The 22,924-nt window shown below is 41.1% G+C and overlaps 1 protein-coding gene across 10 annotated transcripts in view; it reads right to left on the bottom strand.

Moving 5' to 3' along the window:
* Positions 1 to 22,924, bottom strand: part of LOC143100896 (uncharacterized) — a 36,847-nt gene continuing 13,923 nt past the window's right edge. For 2 of the 10 annotated variants that reach the window (XM_076264470.1, XM_076264472.1), the window contains 14 exons: positions 21,277 to 21,366; positions 20,916 to 20,970; positions 20,734 to 20,794; positions 19,955 to 19,996; positions 14,750 to 14,782; positions 14,351 to 14,380; positions 14,103 to 14,135; positions 12,604 to 12,627; positions 12,465 to 12,512; positions 12,093 to 12,282; positions 11,904 to 11,999; positions 9,706 to 9,798; positions 430 to 591; positions 1 to 168 (listed from right to left, as the gene is read on the bottom strand). In XM_076264470.1, coding sequence (XP_076120585.1) covers positions 142 to 168; positions 430 to 591; positions 9,706 to 9,798; positions 11,904 to 11,999; positions 12,093 to 12,282; positions 12,465 to 12,512; positions 12,604 to 12,627; positions 14,103 to 14,135; positions 14,351 to 14,380; positions 14,750 to 14,782; positions 19,955 to 19,996; positions 20,734 to 20,794; positions 20,916 to 20,970; positions 21,277 to 21,366 — 984 coding nt within the window. In that variant the 3' untranslated portion in view covers positions 1 to 141. The remainder of the gene's footprint in view (positions 169 to 429; positions 592 to 9,705; positions 9,799 to 11,903; positions 12,000 to 12,092; positions 12,283 to 12,464; positions 12,513 to 12,603; positions 12,628 to 14,102; positions 14,136 to 14,350; positions 14,381 to 14,749; positions 14,783 to 19,954; positions 19,997 to 20,733; positions 20,795 to 20,915; positions 20,971 to 21,276; positions 21,367 to 22,924) is intronic. The other 8 variants (XM_076264478.1, XM_076264479.1, XM_076264473.1 and 5 more) reach the window with 7 other exon arrangements.

Raw genomic sequence — 22,924 nt, 5'->3', positions numbered from 1 at the left:
TTTCAAATCTGATAGTGCATTACAGGTAGAGGTAAGAGGTAACAAGTAAGTGGGATGACTTTAATCAATGTTTTTTTTTCTTCATGCTTTTTTGTGTGCAGCAATGGCCAGTTTTCCACTGATATTCATGCATTGTCCTCTTCAACTACTGTCCATCTCATTGTCCATCTAGAGAAATAGACATACAGTACATGATTAGTATCACATTAGTATCACACCTATCTGTGTCATAAGATAGTGTACATTAACTAAGTCACAGTTCAACTGTTAAAATGTAATGTTTGTAACTCATGAAAATTGAGTAATGGCATTTGTTTTGCAAGTATATGGGATATTTAATCTTGCTAACTCACTGTCTAGATGACTCAGTGTCACTATTAACATTTGGGAGCCCATGTAAGATTCATCGCAAACATGTTAAATCCTTACCGCTCCAATAGGTGGGAATATTTTCATATCTGGATTGGCTGCAGTGCCTCTTGTGTCCCAGCTGGGTACCAGTGGGGGGTTGTGCAGACACATCAAACAGCTGATCTTATACCACTGGGCAATGAATCGGGTCAACATCGCTGGCTCCTCACTGATTAAAAACTGGTTGCAACAGGAGAGGGAACTTATCACAATGCCATGTGCAATAATGGATAGTTGATGTGATGTAAATAAAACACATGCACCTCTCACGCACTCTCTCTCACACACACACAAACACACACACACTAGGGGTGGAACGGTACGCAGAAGTCACAGTTCATACCTCGGTTCAGAAATCACGGTTCGGTACAATGGAGGGAAAAGCAAATCAAAAATGCAGAAGGCAATTTTTTTTATCGTGAATGTCTCAGGCTGTAGGGCCTACTACCTAGTTATAAAGGCTACGTTTATACATGGCCGGCTATTTTCATAAATGGACATTTCTCCCTCTCCGTTTTCAAAAATAACATTGTGCACACCTGTCAGTTTTCAGAGTTTTCCTGTGTATAAATGCCATCAAGAGCATGCCAAACCTGTCGGTGGCAGTGTAAGGAGAAGCTCAATCCCCAGCCAATCAGAATCCCGATCACTTCCTACTTCTCGTTTGCACTGTATTTGCAAATGCAAACAGGCCAAAAGCGTTTTCACATACGTAAAAATGAGTACCACCTTAATAGAATCTATGATCAGTAGCCAAACAAACTGTAAACATAAGGCGCTCACATGACATTAAGCATTTTCTGGCGTGTAATGTGATGTTTGAGAACCTAAAACCCCGTTTCTCTCAGTTGACACGACAACACATAACCGGTGTTTTCAGAAATCTACACTTTGGCCTGGGTTTCTAGAAATAATCATTTTCTGTGATAAAAACAGGGGTTTCTTGTAAATGAGAGGCCAAACCGGAGGGAAATATCTGCGTCTTCCCTTTGTGTAAACGGGTCCAAAATCTCTCCCCTGAGCTAGCTGCAACAGCCTGAAGTATGCAAAGTAAGATGTTAACAGTAAACAAGTACGTTTTGGAGAGTGGGTGCGCACATCTAAAGAAAAGTTTTTTTGCAGGTGCCAGACAATAGTGTCAGACAGTGGAAGAAGTGTGGTCTCCACACTGCAATTGCTCCAAAATTATAAACTTTATTACTTTAAAAACATAGCAAAGTTTCGATCACCCTAGATCTTTGTCAGGCATGAAGTAATAAAGTTATATTTTTGGAGCAATTGCAGTGTGCAGATCACACTTCGTCAACAGTAAACAAGTACCCCACATCATCTACAGACTCAGTCTTTAACTAGTAAACAAAATAAGACAATCAGCTATAAAACTGAAAATAGGCCAAAAAGCATCTCTTATTTATGAAAGCGCAAATGACATAGAATAATGATTTTTAAAAATCCACTTAGGCGAGACTGTCAACATTTGTGTCTGGTTGTATATGTAAGGGTCTACAGTTTGCCTCAATATTTTTCAGTGTGTAAACTAACTGTGAAAATTTTACTATTTTGCTTTCTTTTTTTTAAAAAATTGCTCCTTTCGTTTCATAAACGGAGCCTAACTAAAAGTCACATGACCGCTTGCGTGGTTGCGCCTCCAGGCAGGAAAGCGGTGGAAAGTTAACCCGTTTTCTATCTTTTTCCCATGGCGATCATGTGTTGCGCTGTTACAGCCCACAATACAGCAACGGTTTACCATGGTTGAAATCAAGTTAAGGTGAAATTAATCAAATTAAAACACGGCTGAGAGGGAGTACAGTACGCAGTAGTCATAGGCAGTATTCTGAGTAGCGGTAAAGGAGGCAATCAACATGGCGGCCACGCAAAGTAATTACGTCATGACGCCCACACCCTATTAGCCCGGTTATTGTTGACACTTGACACTTGCTGCAGCTCTTCATGTGAGAGCACAACACAACTTGAGCTACCCTAACATAAAGGTGATCACCACACGGTTTAAACCGCTTTCCATCATTACAAAATAATTTTAATCATTAGGTTTTGGCCCTATTTGTATGTGTATCTAAAGGCTGGTAAGAAATGCAGGGAGACGTTTTTTGTCTCGTTCCAGTGATTGGTAGACCTACATCTGGGTGATTGAGTCGTATGTGTGTTAGCATGTTCAATGTATTTCCACTCACATACCCAACAACTGATAAAACAATGGCGACACAGTCTTATCCACCACTCTCTCACCTGTACTACTGTAGGCTAACTGACTGGGAAACCAAGTTTTCCCAAACTTTGGATCTTAAAGAGACCTGTCTTGTGTGTCGCCACCACTCACCATACCCATCCTTAGTGCTGCTGCTATCTCTGACTGACTCATTCGACTGTCGACCTGACAAAAAACTATAACCTACGTAGGCGGACCTCGGCTACCTACGCGCCAATGAGAGCTTCACAGAGCTAAAGCAGGACTACATTCATAGACAGTAAAAGAAATGGACGAACAGACTCCGTCGTTTTCAATGGGAGGGCACTGAGTCAAATAGAACGATTTTTCAGTTGGTCCCCCCAGTACTGCGCAGACTCACACTTAACTTCGTGACGTTAGCCATCGAACTGAATCTTGTAACTCATATGATAGATACACAGAAATTCTTCTCACACTTCCTTCGCCTTCAAAGTCATCAAAGTTAAACATTTATTTATGTGTTATTATTAATATCATCCTCACCAAGTCGAGTTAATGTTGAAGCTACCATACATGATCATCTTCAAAAACAGTCATGCTAAAACAAAACAAAGTTATAGCCTTGAAGCTAATCTTCTTTCCACTTTTCCGACCTACGGTCAATCCATCGAAAACCTCTGAAATGATTAGTGCCCTTTTTAAAAAAAATTAGGTTTACTTTTTTATTATTATTAGGTTCCCTCTGTGTAATGCTTTACCTTAACATACGGTCGTGTATGCTAGGTTTTGCTTATGAGTTACCGTCATAGACAGTAAGGTGTACTTCTTATCCAAACAATACGGTTATCTCCCTATGGCGCGAAAGAGAGATTACGTCAAAGCTAGCTCCCCTCCAACCGAACAAGCTAACCGTTCTTCTTACGGGTAACCAACGTTACGGACGAGGTAGTGGAGTCTGTTTTGCCTTTGTAGTGTTTATGTGGATTACACAGAAGCTACAATATCGGCACAGGATATATGTTATATGAAGTTATGGTATTTCAAAAAAATCCTACAATGAATGGACTTCTATGGGAGTTAGCAGAGAGGTGGTCCCTCCAGCCTACGTCGATTCTTCTACTTCCGGGAATTCGCCTGCCCCCTTGACTACATTAGCTGTCCCTAATGAACTTGCGCATCGAACAGTATAGTTCCGTATTGCATTAACTAGTTTGCACGCAAATTTTATTTATTTTTATACCGTGTATTCTCTGTGTGAATTCATGTACCGAACCTTGACGCCTGTACCGTTTTGATCACCACCCAATGTGGCTGGTAACTTTCTAAAGATACTAGCCAGTCCCTCCAGGAATTTGCGATGTTGCGAACATAACAATTAACGCAAATTCAGCAAATCCTCGTGAATTCTGGGCGACCTCGCAATTTTGTCCAAACACCTCAACTTTTTTGCAAATTTGACCAATCATCATGGTTTCCCCGTGAAATTTCACCTACCACAACAGTCCCAGTCCCCCCACAACAGTAGCAGCAACTGGAATCCATGCATTTCCACGGAATTATTTTTGGAATCTGACCCCTTATCATACCTGTTCGTTCGTACTCGTCGCTCGACTTATCGTGACTAAATTCAAGATGGCGTTGAACGGTAAAATTCCTTAAGGTACTGTCTGTATAAATCGTCTTGTAAATAATCTACCAGTGCTTTTTCAAAGTTCTCCATGTCTCATTTTAAATGTCAAGGTCCTCGGAAGTCTACCAATGAAGTATGGAGCTACTTTGAGCCTCGTAAATGGTGTAAAACAGTGATTTATTTGCATGGCTAGGCCGATGCCCGAGGCACCACAACGAAACACTGTTGGTAGCATTGGCTAACTAGCTCCAGATTTCTGAGTGCAGGGGACAAGCCGAGGTGAGCTATGAGACATACGTTCACACTCAGTATCATGTTTCAACACACTTTAGGTCAATATCACGATGCACCGTGAATCGGCTAAAAATCGTTACACAAGCGTGAAAATTACAGTCGATTGAGAAAAAAACGGTGGTGCCAGGATAAGCTAAGCTGTTGCTGTATTGCCGTTAGGTGTTGCTGGTCATTCCCGAATAAACCAAAACACTTCGTGCACACATGTATTTTTAAAACACAGTGATGAAGGTGTGTCAGCTTAACCTGACCCTAGCCAGATGAATTTCGCTCCGCCTAGCTCCACTCATCCATCTGGAACCGATCCATTGAAATGTTGCTTCAGAAGGCTGGACCTAATCAAAAAATGCTTGCATATGATTGAATAAGCCACTTGTCCGTCATCTATTGACGTGCTACTTCAACCACTCTCATCGAAGCCAACCCGTGACGCTGATAACAGTCTCACAGTCGCTTCTACGCTATGTCACATCTATGAAACTCCCGCCCTGCGTCCTGATTCGCTAAACCATAAAGTTGGTTGGAGAAATCACTCTCAATGGAAGAGGTTCCAGATGGATGTGAGTGAAGCTAGGCGGAGCTAAGCGGAACGACATTCATCTGGCTAGGGCCAGGTTAGTGTCAGCTAACCCCTTACAAAAAATAATTATAGAAAATAATTTAGTGTTTTGTATTATATATTATTATATTATGCCTACTATACTAAAGAAATCTTATAAACCTAAAGAAATCATATAAACTATATAGCCTAGCATTAGCCTGACGAGCTAGACCCACATTAAAATGTAGGGTCTGGGCACTCACAAGCTAGGCTTACAATACTAGTCCCCCGCAGACTGTTGTTATAATTAGCAATATAATCAGCAATATTGCCAGAGTGAAAATTAAAGCAACACCAAAGCAATTTTCTGTCGCACGCATGGTATTTGTTTATCCAGCACCGGCTTTGGAAATAACAATATCCACTGACAAGGTGAAGTGTGTTGCATGATTTTATGAAAGTATGATGTATTGCGACTTCAGAATCAAGTCAAATTTGTAGTTTTTTATGTCTCATTCCATCGAACTACAAACAAGGATGGGCAGTATTTCTAATACATGTATTTAAAATACGTATTTCAAATACAAAATACTATTTTGTCATTTGAATTTTATTGAGATGATGAAAATGCCTTCGTAGGTTGTATCAAAATACTTCAGTGTTGTGTATTTTTGTATTTTCAAAATACTGTAAAATACTTTCTGTGAAAAACTGTGATGACATCTATCGAACTATCTATAAAGCACAAAATCTCTGTCTTTGTCTGTCTTTGGCACCCTCGCATGATCAAGCCCCTCTGCTCCAGTAGAGCGTTTATTTTCCTTTACTGGACTGATTAACAGGCCCCATAGGCGTTGTCTGAATGCAACACTGTTTGAGGAGTTAGTTTAAAGGCATCAACTGAGGAGACAGGACCAGGGGCGGAGCCAGTGGGGTGACCTTTCTTGCAGCAGTTTGAAGCAGGGGGTCAGGATTTGAAGGGTTAGCTTCAGCCACTTAGCATGGCATTTGGCCGCCGACATTTTTGAAAACATGGCGTTACATGGCTGCAACTTCTGGCACCAGTTTTTACATGCTGATTGGTAGATGACAGCTCATGCATGAGTTTAGTTTTGGGCACGAGCGTCCTCGCGCGTCCACGTTGGTTTGCATTTCTGGAAGACGACAAATAAACAACTAACTACTTGGATTAAGCTACAGTACTGATACTTGTCTTAATGCCTACATGGTTAGGCTGTATTATACTGGACTTTGTGGTAAATAAAAGAAAAAGAAAATGTTGTCACATTTTCATCAGCAAATTAGGAACAATAGTGTAGCTCAACAAGTAGCGATGCACTCTTTGACGTGGGAGACCAGGGTTCGATTCTTGCTCACTGCAACAATTTTGAAGGTGCATTTCTCACAGCTAAACCAAGCTAGATAGATAGATACAGTATATAGAGAGATAGGAGGTTGGGCTTGTGGAACTATAGGCTACATGGTGTACAAAATGTACTACAAATAGGTAAGAAAGGTCTTATAAGCGTATTAGTTATCCACCTCTTTGTCTTATACACCATTAACAAGCATTAACAAGCTGCTTGTTAACACTTACAACTGTTAACAAATATGCTTGAAAGTAACTTGAAAGGCTGCTTATTAACACTTACAAGCTGCATGTTAACAGTTAGTTAATGTTATTAAAGGATAACAACAGTTAACTAACTGTTAGTAATGAATTGTTAACTGCTTATTATGCACTGTTAATACCTAATAAACACATTCTTCTAATTATTCTAAAGCGTTACCGATGTAACAGGCAGGTCAGCATAGCTCATCTGTTGACTGTTTGCAGGTTATGGCATGTCTTGTAGGCAGAGAAAAACTGAAAAACTCAAACACTGTCCACTTAAAGCAACACCAAAGAACTTTCCCTCTGTTGCACGCACACTATTTGTTTATCCAGCACCGGCTTTGCAAATAACATGTCCACAGACAAGGTAGAATATTTTGCAGGACTTATACAAGTCTGATGTATTTGCGACATCAGATGCAAGTCAAATTTGTAGTTTCTTATGTCTCATTCCATCGAACTACAGATCCGCTACCTGATCTGGCAAACTTACATTCACTAGTTCACATTCCGTAATTTGCAAACAGATATAATAGCATAATAGAAAAGCATGTTTGGCGAAGTCTCTGGCCAGGGTCCTGAAGTGATTCGCGGGATCGTGCAGGAGTCAACTGCGCAGGCAGGAGTCGTGCAGGATTCCGCCATACACCCCAAAAAATGTGTTAAAGATGAGGGACCCTATAGCCAGGACCACGCGAACAAATTCGACGCGAGAGCGCGAGGTGCGCTAATTCCCTCAGATCAGAGAGACTTGATCTGATATAAGAGTGATAGGCGTCGGAGGACCACGGGCGAGAGTTTTGAGCACTTGATCGGACAGGCCGTTATTTGCCGCGTTGGTGGCTGCACCATAAAATATGTAACGGCCTGCTGGGATTCCGATTTGCGTTAGAACAGCGTTGAGCTGCGTTTGAAAGCGACTAACGGAGCGTCCGTAGTCTGGAGGGGGATCTTTCCATGCGATGGAAAACTAATTAGCCAAATGGGCTGCAGGAGATAGTAGATGTTGAAAATGACAGCCCAAACACGCGCGGTTGTGAAGTTCAACATCTAATGCACCCCAATGTTTAGTAGGCTAGTAAGGCCTAAGCAATTAAAATAGGATGCTGTAGCTAACTGCGGTAGCTATAACGGCAAGAGAAGTAATGAGCAGCAACACGTTATTAGAGAGGATTCCGAGGAACAGGGCAGAGCTACACGCAGGTGCAGGTGCTCTCTTGGTCAGATAGGGAAGGGCTTTAATATGCTGACTCAATGAACACAGAGGAAGGCGAAAAAACTCCGACATTTAAAGGAGAAAAATTCCTTCCTTGCCCTCTTGGCAATAAGCGACAGAGCAACAGCACCTGTGTATCAGCTGCCTTAGGCTACGGCCAACGCCGGCATTGAGTTAAAGCGATGCTCCCTTAAATACATTTTGTGATGACCACATAGATTAAATTGTATTACTATTTAATGTAGACATGGTCTCAGATGAGATGCCGACACGGTAGCCTATAGGGTGGTGGCACCAATCCAGGGAAAGAGGGGTGAGGGAGAACCAGGGACGCGGTCCCTGGCTGGGGAAAAACGCGGGCTCGAACGCGGTTCGCGCCGGCGGGAGATGATGGGGAAAGGGAAAAAAGTAGCGACGCGGTCGCTACGGGGGAAGGGGGAGGAGGTTGCGCAGCACCCTAGGTAGGCAAAGAGAAAAGTGGGGAGGGTTGATTATCTGGAAAGAGAAAGAGGCCGCAGTAGCGGAAGGCAAGGTAGAGGGCTGCACGCGGGCTGCCATAACTTGCGAGTTGAGTGAGCAGGGGAAAGCTGTTTAGGAATAGAGAAAGAGGCCACAGTAGCGGAAGGCAAGGTAGTGGGCTGCACGCGGGCTGCCATAACTTGCGGAGTTGAAAAACTTGTTGCATGAACAGAGGGGGAGACGCCGGAGGAACGGAGCTCTGCGCTGCGGCGCTGGTGCTCGGTTGATCGGCTATAGGAGGAGAGGAAAGATAAACTGATTGTTGGAGGAGGCGACACAGGTCTGCTTTCCTTGCGAAACGAGGGCAATCGATCCTACATCCAACCCTGCTCTAATCAAAGATATGGTCCGCGGAGTAGCTCTCCTTGCAAGCGGAGTGACGCCGATGCTGCAACTTCGGCAGATAGAGGCAGACTGCGAATAAGTAACCTGTCTGATTGAAGGAGGCGTGGCAAATTCCATCATGCTCCTCCCGAACTTCCGTTTGTTACAAACGCCATTAGTGCGGTTATAGCCGATAGAGGGCCGCGAAGCGAATGCAGAATTGCCGTTCACCCTGTTACGAGTTGATAAACCACTGAAACATTTTTGGAAACATTATTTTAAGGTAGAAAAATAAACTCTTTGGTGATGCTTTAATGACATGGTGTTGCTGTTAAAGGGACATCAGGCAAACCACGATGCTTTTTCTCTACGAAACTCCCCCTAGCGTCTGTACATGTTGATACATGTGCGAGCCCTCACTCGGTCTGAAGCACTTTTCCTTTTCTTTGCATCTTCCGTCAAGGTTTTTCGCTGCTTCTTCGCCGGCTCTGCCATTATACACACGTTTGCAACAATCGCTAGCGTTTCGTTAGCCTGCCTCTGTGCTGGGGATGCAGGGTGTACACTGATCCTGCTTCTCGCGATGTCTGAGACTTTGTGAGACTGAAGGTCGGCGGGTACGATACACTGAACTTGCAAGCGGGATATTCTTCCTACAGGCAATAGGGGCGGGCGAGAGAGTCTTACTATTCGCCCTGTAATGAGTCATTTAACCATATACCGACTTACGAAGATGACGTTGCCTGGTGTCCTTTTAATACCAATTCATTGAAGCCCTTTTAAGGTGTTACGAAAAAGTTTTGGTGCGCTCTATGCTCTAGGCTAAGCACCCCTGTGTTTCAATCCTAGTGACGTCCCTGGTCAAAAGGCTTGCTCTTTTACTCTCTCAGTTATATTTAACACAGCTAAATAAATGAATAATAATGAAACACTGTTTTATGCACATTTTTATGGAATAATGACCTACCTTAATTTTGCCCATGTAGTCAGAACTGTCTCTGCGCAGCAAAGTCAAAGCCTGAAGATTGATAATTTTCACTTTCATGTCCCTGTATATCATCTGATTGTAAGGATAGAAACAACTGTTATAATGAGAGTGAATAAGCACTTGTTATTGAGATATATATAAGTATATAAGTAGTATATGGGGCGGCGGTAGCATAATGGCCAAGGTGCTGAGCAGTAGCCAGATATGTTGTGGGTTTGATTCCCGGCTGCCGGTTGTGGCCCTGAACAAATTGTAAATAATTGACATATTTAAGTTGCTTTAGATAAAAGCATCAGCTGAATGAATACATAGTAATTGGTAATGTATTAGTACTATTACTATGTTTTGTCTTATCTACTTTGCACAGTCTATGGAGTATACCAGCTTCACTGGAAGTTGTATAAATACTGTATTTTATCATATATATGTGATAAATAAAATAAATAGAATGTGAACTTAAAGGAGAGGTTCGGTGTGTTATTGACCTAAAGTGTGTTGAAAAATGATACAGAGTGTGTCACTTTTGTGTCATAGCTTATCTCGGCTTGTCCCCTGCACTCCAAAATCTGGCGCTAGTTAGCCGATGCTACCAACAGGTTTTCAATGGGGGTGCTTCGGGCATAGGGCTAGCCATGCACATAAATCACTGTTTTACACCATTTACGAGGCTCAAAGTAGCTCCACACTTCATTGGTAGACTTCCGATGGTCCTGACATTTAAAACCAGACATTGAGAACTTTGAAAAAGCACTGGTAGTTTATCTACAAGACAATTTATACAGACAGTACCTTCAGGAAGTTTACCGTTCACTGCCATCTTGAATTTAGTCAAGCGACGAGTATGAATGAAAAGGTATGATAAGGGACCCCCATTGAAAACCTGTTGGTAGCATCTGCTAACTAGCGCCAGATTTCGGAGTGCAGGGGACAAGCTGAGATGAGCTATGAGACAAAAGTTCACACTCGGTATCACCAGAGCCCGTCTAAGGAGAGCCTGGCCACTCCGTATTAAGTCCCATTGTACCGAATTTTGGTTGCAGTTCCACCAGAGTTCCACTGGGGGCGTTCGCCATGAGTGCAAAATGAATGGGAGTCAATGGAGCTAGACGGCTAAATTTGTCTCTTTCACCTGATTGTCGTTGACAAATCTCAGATTTGATTGTAGTTTGTGTAACTTTAACATGGGTTGTAGGTCAAAAGTTGAATGAACGAGTACTTATGTCCTTTTGATTTCTTACAGGTTGGGTTCTTGTTGCTAGTTATTCCACTGCTTGGTTGAATTTCCCATTGTCCTAGGTAATTTAGAACGACCATTAACCGTATGTTATCTGCACACCTATGAAGTAGATCCATTTTTTGGCCGTATCACACTTGTATATTAATTCGCCAAACTCATTGTGAAGTTTAAATGAACGGTCACGTTGCATCCGAGCTGTAAAATGCAGACGTTCAGAACATTGCAACATTGTAGCATATGATGGAGGTGGCTTTTAGCTAGATGGATAACAGCAGGCTAAGTAAAATAGCGATGTTTCAAAGCTAAAGTTCATCAGAATCTTGGGATACGCCCGCTTGACAACGGGATAGATAGAACTAACGACTGGCCTTTGGCCGTAGCAACCATCCATTTAGAACTAGTAACGGCAGTTTGTCCTGTGAGTTGAGAAATTAGTTGATATGTGTCGGAAGAAATTAGTTCTACAAACAAGACAGTGTTAGCGATTAAAACGTTAAATTGTAACGATTAAAACGTTAAATTGTAACAGGAAATGAACACAACGCAAGTGGCAACAGTGGAATAAGCGGGATAATGGACTCCACGGTGGTCTGTTCACAGAAGTTAATGCACTACGAGGTTTCGCGTCGGGGCCGCTTTACAACCTCGACCGTGCATTAACTTCTGTGAACAGACCACCGTGTTGTCCATTATCCCTTACATAACACGCTAGCATTATGCTAATGAATGACGTCATTGACACGTTTGATACTCAACCAAGTGTATTTTCTTTGCCTCCCCTTTCGAAAACAATATTCAAATTACTTGAAAAAAAATTATATCCCTAGAAAAGTGGATTTTGAGGGGTACAGCTCCATAGACCTCTATGCTTTCTGCACTCGTGGACGAGTGCCCTGATGTGGAACTGCTACCAGTTCAGAAGCCGGAAGTTTTCCGATACCATAGGTGTGTTGCTTTTCCCCTCATCATCAAGGAAAATATGTTCTAGGTCATCTGTTTTTGCTGTCACGTCCTCCTGTGCTTTTCCGTATGTGTTCTAAACATAGAAAATGGTTTATTTATTATAATTCAGTTAAACTGAGCAAAACTGTATTGTCAGATTGTCAGGAAAAGTAAGTAAATTAAGTACCTTAACCAATGAGGCTATACGTTCTCTGGCCTCATCAGACTGAAACTGTGGTGAGGTTATGATCCTGGGCAGACGCTTGAGTCTCAACTCTTCATATTTTAAGACAAGCTCAGATTGTCTGCATGGGTCATTCAGGTTTTCAGATAATTCAGAATGTTGTTGTATGTCAGTAGAGATGGAAAATGCCATCCTGTTTGTATAGAATATAGAGTCAGACTGTGCTATGTAAAGTAAGTCACTATTAACATTTACAGCGTTAGTAAGTGAGGTTTTAATTCAGTCTGGAATATCTCATTCACATACCAATCCCATGTAAGTACTTAGAAAAAAATGATAAAAGCATAAAATAGGAATAAAAGGTATACAACTTACCTGGCCTGGAACGCTGCATATTCTTGTTTAAGTTTTTCATGTTTTTGTCTGAAGTTGGCAGGGGAATTTATTTTGTAAAACTTTAATAAAATGAATGGAAATTGTCACTGCATATATAATATACGGGAAGAAGACTCACTCTGTGATTTTGTTCCTTTCTTCTCTGCAACGGCAACAACAGAAAAATTATTCAAAATTTTTACCAATATTAAACATTAATTAAAACTATAACAGATCAAGATATCAATAAATTACATACCCTGTTTAAACTACAACCCAAATTCTAAAAAGGTTGGAACACTTTGTAAAACCTAAATAGAATTCTATGATTTACAAATAATTTCAACTCTATATTTAATAGAGAATAGTTCAAAGACAACATATCAACTGTTGAAGGAGAGATTTGTTATTGTTTTTGGGGAAAATATGTTCATTTCGAATTTAATACACGTCTCCGAAAATTTGGGACATTGGCCCTACTCACAGAAATAACCTGGTAACAGCTGATGACTTGACATGCAGATATGCACAGATTATTCCATTCTGTTTTTATAAACATTTTATACAGCGTCCTAACTTTTAGTGTAAATACGGTTGCATTACAAGTGTGTCGTCCACTATCCACAAATGAGGAACCAGCATTGAAGGAAGAACATGTTCTTTTACTATGTTGGCCAGGAATTTGGGCCAAATCAGCCAAATGGTCACCCCATATCTCAAACAAAGGACATTCCTCACTACACAGGGTTCCAGGCCTAACTAATTATCACACAGTGAAAACTCAAACCAACAGAGTAATTGGTTTGGTGGTCACTTCAAAAATCTCTGTAAATGTATGTTGTGACTATAACATTCATGTTTGGTCTTAAATTAATATGTGCAATTTTAGCAATAGTCTGTTCATGGTTTCATTATAATCTAATGTATCTTTGCATAGTTTTAGACTAAGACCACTGCAGTTTGTATGTACTGTAAACCTCACACCCAATGCATATTCAGGTGATCTTTGGGATAAAACAGGATTGCTCTTGGCAGTAAGGTCTCTTATTCTTCTGCTATGGCTGTCGGGGGAAGCCCACGCTGATCTCTCAGCCTCTCTTCTCTTGACTCTTCTTGGCATTTGCTCTTTGCTTTTGCTCTTGGCTCTTTCTGGATTCTTCTGCTACGGGGGCAAGGACTCTCCTTTCTCTGACCCCCTGGCTTCCCTCTCACTCCCTCTCCCTCTCTCTTTCCTTCTCTTGTTCTCTTTCCTAATTTTGGGGTTTGTTGTTTTCCTTATATTTGATTAATTGTTTTATCTGGTGTATTTGACATTCTCACTTGTTAACTTGTTAAGTTTAAAATGAATATTTAAATTATTTAAATCCAATAAACTATTTTTTAGTGAATAGACATTTTGTTGATATGCCTTCCATTTCAGTGGCCCTTAAAAATATATAAGCATTGGTGCTATTTTTTACATAGATATATTCATAAATCCTTTGGACTTTTCAAGCCCTTTAAGCCCCTTTTTGCTAGCTGAATTTAAGCCCCAGAAGTGTTTATTGTTATGAACTACTGTATATACCTTGTTAGGACATCAATTAAAAAAAAAATTTTCAGATAAGAAATGAAGCCAGAAGCATTTACATAACCTACTTTTGTTCATATTCCTCTTCCCGTTCAATGAACCTTAATATGAACAAACAAACAAAGAAAACCCTATCATCTTCATAAATAAACATACACATGTTCTTTCCAACCATTACGCAGTAAAGAAAAAAGACACTTCACATTGTGATGTCACAAATTTCATAATGTGATAATAATCATTACAACTGCGTAAATCCAATTAAATATTGTCAGTGATAAGAAAAGCTTAAATCAGAAGCATTTATATGACTTACTTTTGTTTATATGCTTCCAATTCAATACACCTTTAAAATAAAACAATGAATCAACTACAAAAGTCAGCATTACTGGATATGCTCTTTCCAAGTCATTATAGCCTGGTCACAACCACCTAGATCTCTTTTCAGCGAGATACTACACTGACAGACCTTAAAGAAAAAAAAAATGCATTTCATTTTTAAGCTTTGCTGCTATTTTTTGCCACCTACGTAACAATATGTATTTCCATAAACCCTTTGAAGTGGACTTCTCATATATAAATCCTTTTTTGCTAGTTGAATTTAAACTCCAGAAGTGTTTATTGTTATGAACTATATACCTTGTTAGGAGTAGGACATCAATGAAATAATTTTTTTCAGATAAGAAATGAAGCCAGAAGCATTTACATAACCTACTTTTGTTTATGTGCCTCTTCCAGTTGAATTAACCTTAAAACGAACAAACAAACAAAGAAAACCCTATCATCTTCATAAATAAACATACATATCAATGTTCTTTCCAACCATTACGCAGTACAGAAAAAAGACACTTCACATTGTGATGTCACAAATTTCATAATGTGATGATAACCATTACAACTGTGTAAATCCAATTAAATAATTTGTCAGTGATAAGAAAAGCTGAAATCAGAAGCATTTATATTGACTTACTTTTGTTTATATGTTTCCAATGCAATACACCTTTAACCCCTTTAGGCACCACGGTCGAGTTTACAAGTCCGAATAACATCATGCTTTAAACAAAACCTTCGAGCTACAGCGCATTGAAACAGTGCGTGCAATACCGGAGATAGTGTGCGTGTGAGCCATTTTATCAATATTGTCAACGTCAGCAAGTATTTGCATTAGATTATCTAATGGCATCAAAAAAGTTTACCCGAAATGAAATGTTGGGTCTTCTATTCACGGACCCTGATTCTGAAGGGGAATATCTGCCTTCAGAAAATTACGGTGATTTGTTTAGTGACCAGGCTTCAGATGCGTCCCTGCCTTGCAATGGTGCAGCTGAACAAAGTGAGAGTTTAGCCTACACCAAGCACAAACGTTGAATCCTTTGCCCAATGTCAGTGGTGGGAATAATGTTTCACGGGGTGTGAGTGTTCATCGGGAAGTTAGCAGGCGTGTTAGTGGTGTGGCGAACGAGGCTGGAGGTAATGTCTATGCAGCGCTAGCTTCTTTGTCTTCTGACCGTGTACCTCTCTAACCTGACTCTCGCCAGATGAATTTCGTTCCGCCTAGCTCCACTCACATCCATCTGGGATCAGTTCCATTGAGAGGGATTTCGGCACCAGATTGTATGGTAGAGCCAATCAGGATGCAGGGCGGGAGTTTCATAGATGTGACGTAGCGTAGAAGCGACTGTGTGACTGTTCTCAGCGTCACGGGTTGGCTTCGATGTGAGTGGTTGAAGTAGCACATCAATAGATGACGGACAAGTGGCTTAACCAATCATATAGTAGTTGAAAAATGGGTGGCTAAATTACTGATTCAACATCTCAATAAAAGCAATAACTCACTTCACCCTATGCAATTTGGTTTCAGGGCCCATCACTCAACAGAAACAGCCAATTGTTTGTTTTTGGAAAAGGTTAAAGGCTACCTAGATAGGAGTTCTTATGTTGGTGCTGTCTTCCTAGACCTCAAGCGAACTTTTGATACTGTTAACCATGAAGTTCTCCTATCTAAACTCACTTATTTTAATTTCTCTGTGCAAGCTCTCAACTGGATGAAATCATACCTGTCCAGCAGAAAGCAATGCGTTTGTATTAATGATTCAAAGTCTCCACTCTGTGAATGTCCAGTAGGGGTCCCCCAGGGCTCTATACTTGGCCCAATCCTGTTTACACTTTATATAAATGATCTGCCAGAGGCATGCAAAAATGTTGATGTCCAGATGTATGCAGATGATGCTGTGATTTTTGCACATGCTAAGAACTACCAAGAGATAGCATCCACACTTACAGCTGCAATGGCTCACATTGATGACTGGCTCACCAAATCATGTCTCTACCTAAACACTAAAAAAACAGTCTGCATGGCGTTCACCAAACAAAATATGAAGGTGTCACATTCCAATGTGTTCCTTAGAGGACAGGAGCTTGATTTAGTTAGTGAATTTAAGTACCTTGGGGTCATATATGATTCCACCTTAACCTTTAAAAGTCATGTAAAAAAGGTGGCAAATAAAGTTAAATTCAATTTGCTAAATTTTAAGCAAGTTAGGCCATTTCTTGACTTGAAGGCTGCCAAGTTGTTTTTATATACCATGATATTTTCACATTTTGAGTATTGTTTTATAAACTGGTCATTTACCGGCATAACTACTCTTAAAATCATTGAATCGCTATTTAAGAAAGCCATAAAAACTTTTGATAAAAAGGCATTGTCATTTCACCATTGCGATATCTTAGAGAGACATACATTTTTAAGCTTTGACAATTTTAGACACTTTAAGTATGCGTGTTTGGTATATAAAGTGCTGCACAATCTTGCCCCCCCTCCGCTGCATGGCTTTTTCCAAAGACTTGGAAGTGGAGGTAGTACAAGGGCCTCTGTAAAAGGGGACTGTATAATACCATTCAGACGCACCGTTTTTGGCCCAAACGTATTGTCAGTAGTAGGAGGTAAACTATGGAATAGCTTGCCCCTCCCAATAAGAGAGTGTCCTACATATAACACCTTTAAAACTCACTTAAAACAGTGGCTCCTAGAAAACCAGAGATGCACTCACTTTTAACTGCCACACATGTAATTTCATCACCCACTCAATTTTACTATCAATTGAATGTATAGAGGTGGATGAATTATGTCCTTGTCTTCATGTATTTCTGTTTCATTTTGTTTGTTTATTCTGTCAATGTACTGTATACGTCACCCTTATGTCCTCCTTGTCTTCATGTATTTCTGTTTTGTTTTTTGTTTTTTTTGTTTGTCTGTTGTGTTCTGTTTATTCTGTTAATGCATATGTCACCATTATATGTATTTATTTTTACAGTGTGTTGTCCTATGTCACCTGCCTAGGGACTGCAGATGAAAATTAGTTCTTCTTACTAATTCTGGCATATTTACATGGTGTTTATTACACAATGTTCATTAATATGCAGTGTCCCTATCAAATAAACCAATAAAAAAAAAAAAAAAAAAAATATGCAAGCATTTTTTGATTAGGCCCAGCCTTCTGAAGCACCTCTCCAATGGATTGATCCCAGATGGATGAGTGGAACTAGGCTGAACGAATTTCATCTGGTGAGAATCAGGTTAGTACCTCTCCACAATCGCGGCGACAGTAACGTGGTGGAGCCTTTGTCTTATGCCACTGGGTATGTTAGACGAGGTCGAAGTGCTCATAGGACAGTTAGGGGGTAACGTAGAGGCAGTGTGGGAAGTCGCAATGAGAATGACAGTAGGCCTAGTCCGTATGGCAAGCCGATTGAGCATTTATTCAGATATCTTGATATCAGGCATAATTGTCATGTACATGCAAGCCATTTCTGTCCTCTAGTTAACTAGTGAGCCATTTCTGTGTGAACTAGTTAACTAGTGACAGCCAAAATGCCCACTAGTTAACTAGTAAGGCCCAAATTCTCTCTAGTTAAATAGTTCATATGTTTCATATCTTACTAGCTAACTAGTAATGCTCAGCATGTTCACTAGTTAACTAGTGGACATTGAAATGTGCAATAGTTAACTAGTTTAAAGACTTCTATATTTTACTAATCAACACGAGTTGAGTCATACCTCTCCCGTGTCGGTAAGTGCACTCAAACGCTCTGGTGCGCGGCTGGACTGTGTTAGCATGTTGCTATGCTAGCGGGCTTTGTAGCCTATCCCCAGAATATCAGCAGCAAACTCAGTCTCTGTCTCGCAAAACAGTCTCCAAATAAAACGCACATCGGCCTGTTGCCTATTCTACCAGCTTGTGACAATATATTGTCCAAAATGCTTGATTGCATTGCATTCTCCACATTTTTAGCTAAATTTTCATGTACCACATCAGCATTTTTGTTCAGTGAATCTTTTGTAAATTGCTTTACAATAGCGTCGGGCCCTTGTCAGCAGCCTTCGGCTTGCCTCTTGCCACTATTCACTCCTTGTCACTCCTACTTTTAAAAAATGGCCTGAAAGGAATTTGCATATCACCGGACTTCATCAACTCTATAGTCTTATAATCAACTCTAGGAGGGTTGCCGGTTCGAGCCCCGACCAGTCGGCCATGGCTGAAGTGCCCTTGAGCAAGGCACCTAACCCCTCACTGCTCCCCGAGCACCGCTGTTGATGCAGGCAGCTCACTGCGCCGGGATTAGTGTGTGCTTCACCTCACTGTGTGTTCACTGTGTGCTGCGTGTGTTTCACTAATTCACGGATTGGGTTAAATGCAGAGACCAAATTTCCCTCACGGGATCAAAAGAGTATATATACTTATACTTAGTCGCACATCAATGCAAAGAAATAAGTGTTGACATTGAGGGGAGTGTTTATTCATTTTCATTGTGTCCCCTAGGTTATATTTGTGGCCTGAAATGCCTTGTATGTGAAAAAAAAACTTCTTCCCGAAGCACATTTGAATTTATTTCCTCAGCATATTAGGTCATATCATAGATTATTATAGCAATTATTTGAACAGTGAAAATAATAATAGAGTTTTTTAACTTTAATGTCACTAATGTTGATTATCCAATGATTTATTTGAATTTAAATATTTAAAATACTTTCACAGCAAAAATTATATATGCGATTAATTTAGATTAATTAATCACAGAGTATGTAATTAATTACATTAATTATTTTAATCGATTGACAGCCCTACTTTTCACTGAACGGAGCTGGGGGGGCCAAGCTTTGACCGTGGCCCCCCCCTGGCCACCACGTAGCTCCGCCCCTGTCTCTTTATATGGACAAAGATGGTAGCTTTTTTTTTTTTTTGCCTTTATTATGATAGGACAGTGAAGACAGACAGGAAGTGAATGGGAGAGAGAGATGGGGTGGGATCGGGACATGACCGCAGGTCGGACTCGAACCTGGGTCCCCGTGGGCACTCGGACCCGTGTATGGTACGGACGCTGTAGCCTGCTGCACCACAGCGCCCCCCAGATGGTAGCTTTTTTGTAGGTGAACTTCAGAGGTGTATTGATCGTACAAAGCCTGCCCAAACAATTTAATTGGTGCAGTTGGCACAAACTGCTTTGGTTAGTGCATAGTTGCTTCTACTGTAAATGGAACAAGTCCAGATCATGCTTCCCGACTTCAAATTTTGTCGGCAGGGTTAAATTTGGGCTGACTTCCAGGCTAAAGTAAAGCTGAAACCAGAGGCATTTTCATAATGTACACCCGGGCTACATCAGGTCCGCATTTGAAGCGTTCCATTCTAGTAGTGTAAAAATAGTCTCCATTGTTTTAAACATACGTGCCGCTATCACGTCTGGTGTAGCCAGTTCCATTGACAATGGTTGAAGCATTGTGATCCTGACAATATATATTTTTCTTTAGGATGTTTGATGTAATTCTCAATGATGAGGATGTCCACAATACAGCAATGTTAATCCAATGACATTTTTTCACTGGTAAGAAATGGTGGCTGAAGCATTTTCATAACTTACTTACGTATTATTTAAAATTTGTTGTTGTTCTTCCAGTTCAGTACAGCTTAAACAAACAAAAAAACAACATTCATATACAAAAACATGATAGATAGATAGATAGATAGATAGATAGATAATATATAATCATTCCAAAGGAAAATTAAAATGTCCAGTCACTCAATATCACAATGGTACATTACAGTAGGAAAGCACTATATCCTTTTAGTGGGCCAAAATGATAGCCTAGAAATCTAGACGCACCCTAGCGGGAGCAAATTACATTTGCTTCCAGGGCTAGTCTAGCAACTCTCCGTTGGCTTGTGAGCTTGAAAATTTAAACTTCTATCACGCCAATCAAATGTGTATAGAGTCGTTAGGCGGGCTTAACATAATGATTGATGGCAGAGTTGCAACGGTTTGGCTTGAATTCCCTGCTACTTGAAAACAAAGAAGATGGATGTTGCTGTTGGCCAACAGTGTGACACGAGTTAAGCTTGTTTTAAGATGGCAAAAGTTTGAACTAGCCAACTAGCTCCGCTGGTGGGAAAAGCAGAGCTAGTTGGAGCATGGGACTCAGCGCTGTCCTATTGCGTGCAGAGGAAATTTGAAAGACAACCGATTATCCCGCCCCTCGGACTGAGCACTGCGAACGGTGAGTGCCCAGACCCTACATTTTAATGTGGGTCTGGCTCGTCAGGCTACCAAAATGAAAGAATGGCAAGGGTTTTTGCCAACACAATATACTAGCACAGTACATACAAGCCTTTGAGCAAAGAGAAGAACAAAATGTGTGTTGTGTACCTGGATGGTGTAGAGGCAGAGCAGCCACTGATGGGCACACACTCAGAGGGCGGGCTAAGACCTGACCAATCAGAAACATGTTTGGTCAAACCCAGAGCACAGAAAAATGCCAGCCTCATTACCAAAACCAATCACACACACTGCACAGCCTGCCGGAGCAGCAATTACGCAGGTCCTCTCACCTGTCTGACTGAGCTCGCTGGAGCTGTGGGGGAATGAGGTGGCAGGCAAATCGCTCTGTGTAGAGTGAAATATGAGAACACACACACATACATTTACATACACGCACACAAACATGTAAGCATTTGATGTTAAGGTACTTAAGCACTTAAGCCATCCATAATTGTCAAACAGCACCATGCTCGATAGAAAATAAATCTCTGACTTTCTCTTCAGCTTTCCATAGCAGCTCGCTTGAAGCAGACCACTTGAAGTAGACCCACTGACTTCTGTCATTATTTACACTTGTCTTGTGAGGCTGAGTAAAGCACTTGTACTGTCCCACATGCAGTGTCTCTGGATGCCCACAAGTCAACCACTCACCCACGGTTTTCGCCGCCGCTTGAGATCCTCACGCTGCAGTTTCCAATCCTGGCAGGGTGGCCTCGCTATCTCCTTCCTAATTTCCTCCATCTGACACACACACACACACAAGCATTAGGCTTGTGAGTGTGGTGTCCCCTATCGTACAATTGACTATGCCACCCCTTGAGTTAGACTAGTAGTGTAAGTGTCATAGCAAGGGGAACTCTGTCCCAATAAACTGTACACAACACAGGTTCTAGAAATGTATAAAAATACAATCTTTATAAATAAATACTGTATACTTGAAGGTATTGTTTGATGGTCACCAGGAAGGTAAATCAAATAGATAAACACATGGGTATAATAAACACCAAACCATCGGCACAGGATCCAGTAGAGCCTTTGAGAAACATTAATGGGAGGCTAAGGTCTCAAGGGGAGCGTACCTATGTTCCCCGGGTCCTATGTTCCCCGCTTTGTATGGGACCGGGGAACATAGGACCCTTTTTTAAAACCCTAACCATAACCCTAACCCCGAGCGGGGAACATAGGACCCGGAGAACATAGGACCTGGGGAACATAGGGATGACCCCCCATGAACAATGTAATGGCCCAACTCGAGGGGCGGCAACAAGCATGCATTTAAAAATCTCACTGCACGCAATTGGATAACACTAGACCATGTTCACTCAATGATTTCGGACTTCGACGCAATGGGATAACACTACGACCAATGTGTACTGTCCTCCAACGTTGCAGCGCTGTCTTCATCAGTTTAGCTGGTTCCCCGGAATGTTGGTGTAAAAGTAACGTGCATCATTGCTCATTGCCAGAGTGACAATTCCATTGTGCTCTCGTGAGAACTCTGGATTTCCCGGGTACCCCCCCCCCATAAAAGAAATGAGCCTACTTAGATACTTAAATACAGATTAATAGCCTGTGTTAATTGTCATATGACATAACGCTTCTGTTATTAAGAGACATTCATTTTTTGTCATAACAAGTTAAGGTTAGAATTAGGGTTAGGTTTAGGGTTAGTGTTAAAGACTAGGATTAGGCTTAGGTTTCATGTCATGACAGTGTCATGTGTTCACGACAGTGAAATATCTAGTAGGCCTATAAGTCTGAAAAATATGCACATGAAATGACACTTGTTACCCGACAAACACGAGACGTCTCCCGGACTTTACGCGGACATTCACAACGTCCCCAATTGACCGTTCACAAAAGCCACGCCCCCTATTTTTTGTTACTACGCCCGTCAAACTCAGACCGGAGTTGTCTAGAAATTCAATGGTAGCTGTTAAGTCTGTCTGTAAAAGTTACAGCACAAGAGGCTCTTTTAGAGAGCCACGGACCTAAATGCAGTCCACAGCCCCATGCTTCTCTGACGTGACGAAGCTAGCAGTGGTTAGCTAACTATGCTAACGTTAGTTATCTACAAGTCTCCTCATGTCAGTCTGCCACTAAAAACAGCCTTACCCACTCCACAGTACACCCGAGGCAAATAAATTATAACGCCAGACTATCAATGTAAATGTCTGTGTTGATAGTTTTATTTCTAACATTTATTTTATCCTTGCATTTCAATGATCGCATTACATTTTGAGGGACTAGTTTCTTAGCAGCGGTGGAATTATACTTCCTCCGGTTAGTAGTACTATGC

This window comes from Alosa pseudoharengus, unplaced genomic scaffold (genome assembly GCF_046254945.1).
Source record: "Alosa pseudoharengus isolate Yale_2024_CS ecotype anadromous, Long Island Sound unplaced genomic scaffold, YU_APseudo_1.1 YU_APseudo_1.1_scf_3, whole genome shotgun sequence".
Taxonomy (NCBI): Eukaryota; Metazoa; Chordata; class Actinopteri; order Clupeiformes; family Clupeidae; genus Alosa; species Alosa pseudoharengus.
The sequence above is the reverse complement of the archived record's forward strand: the minus strand, read 5'-3'. Positions and strand labels throughout refer to the sequence as shown.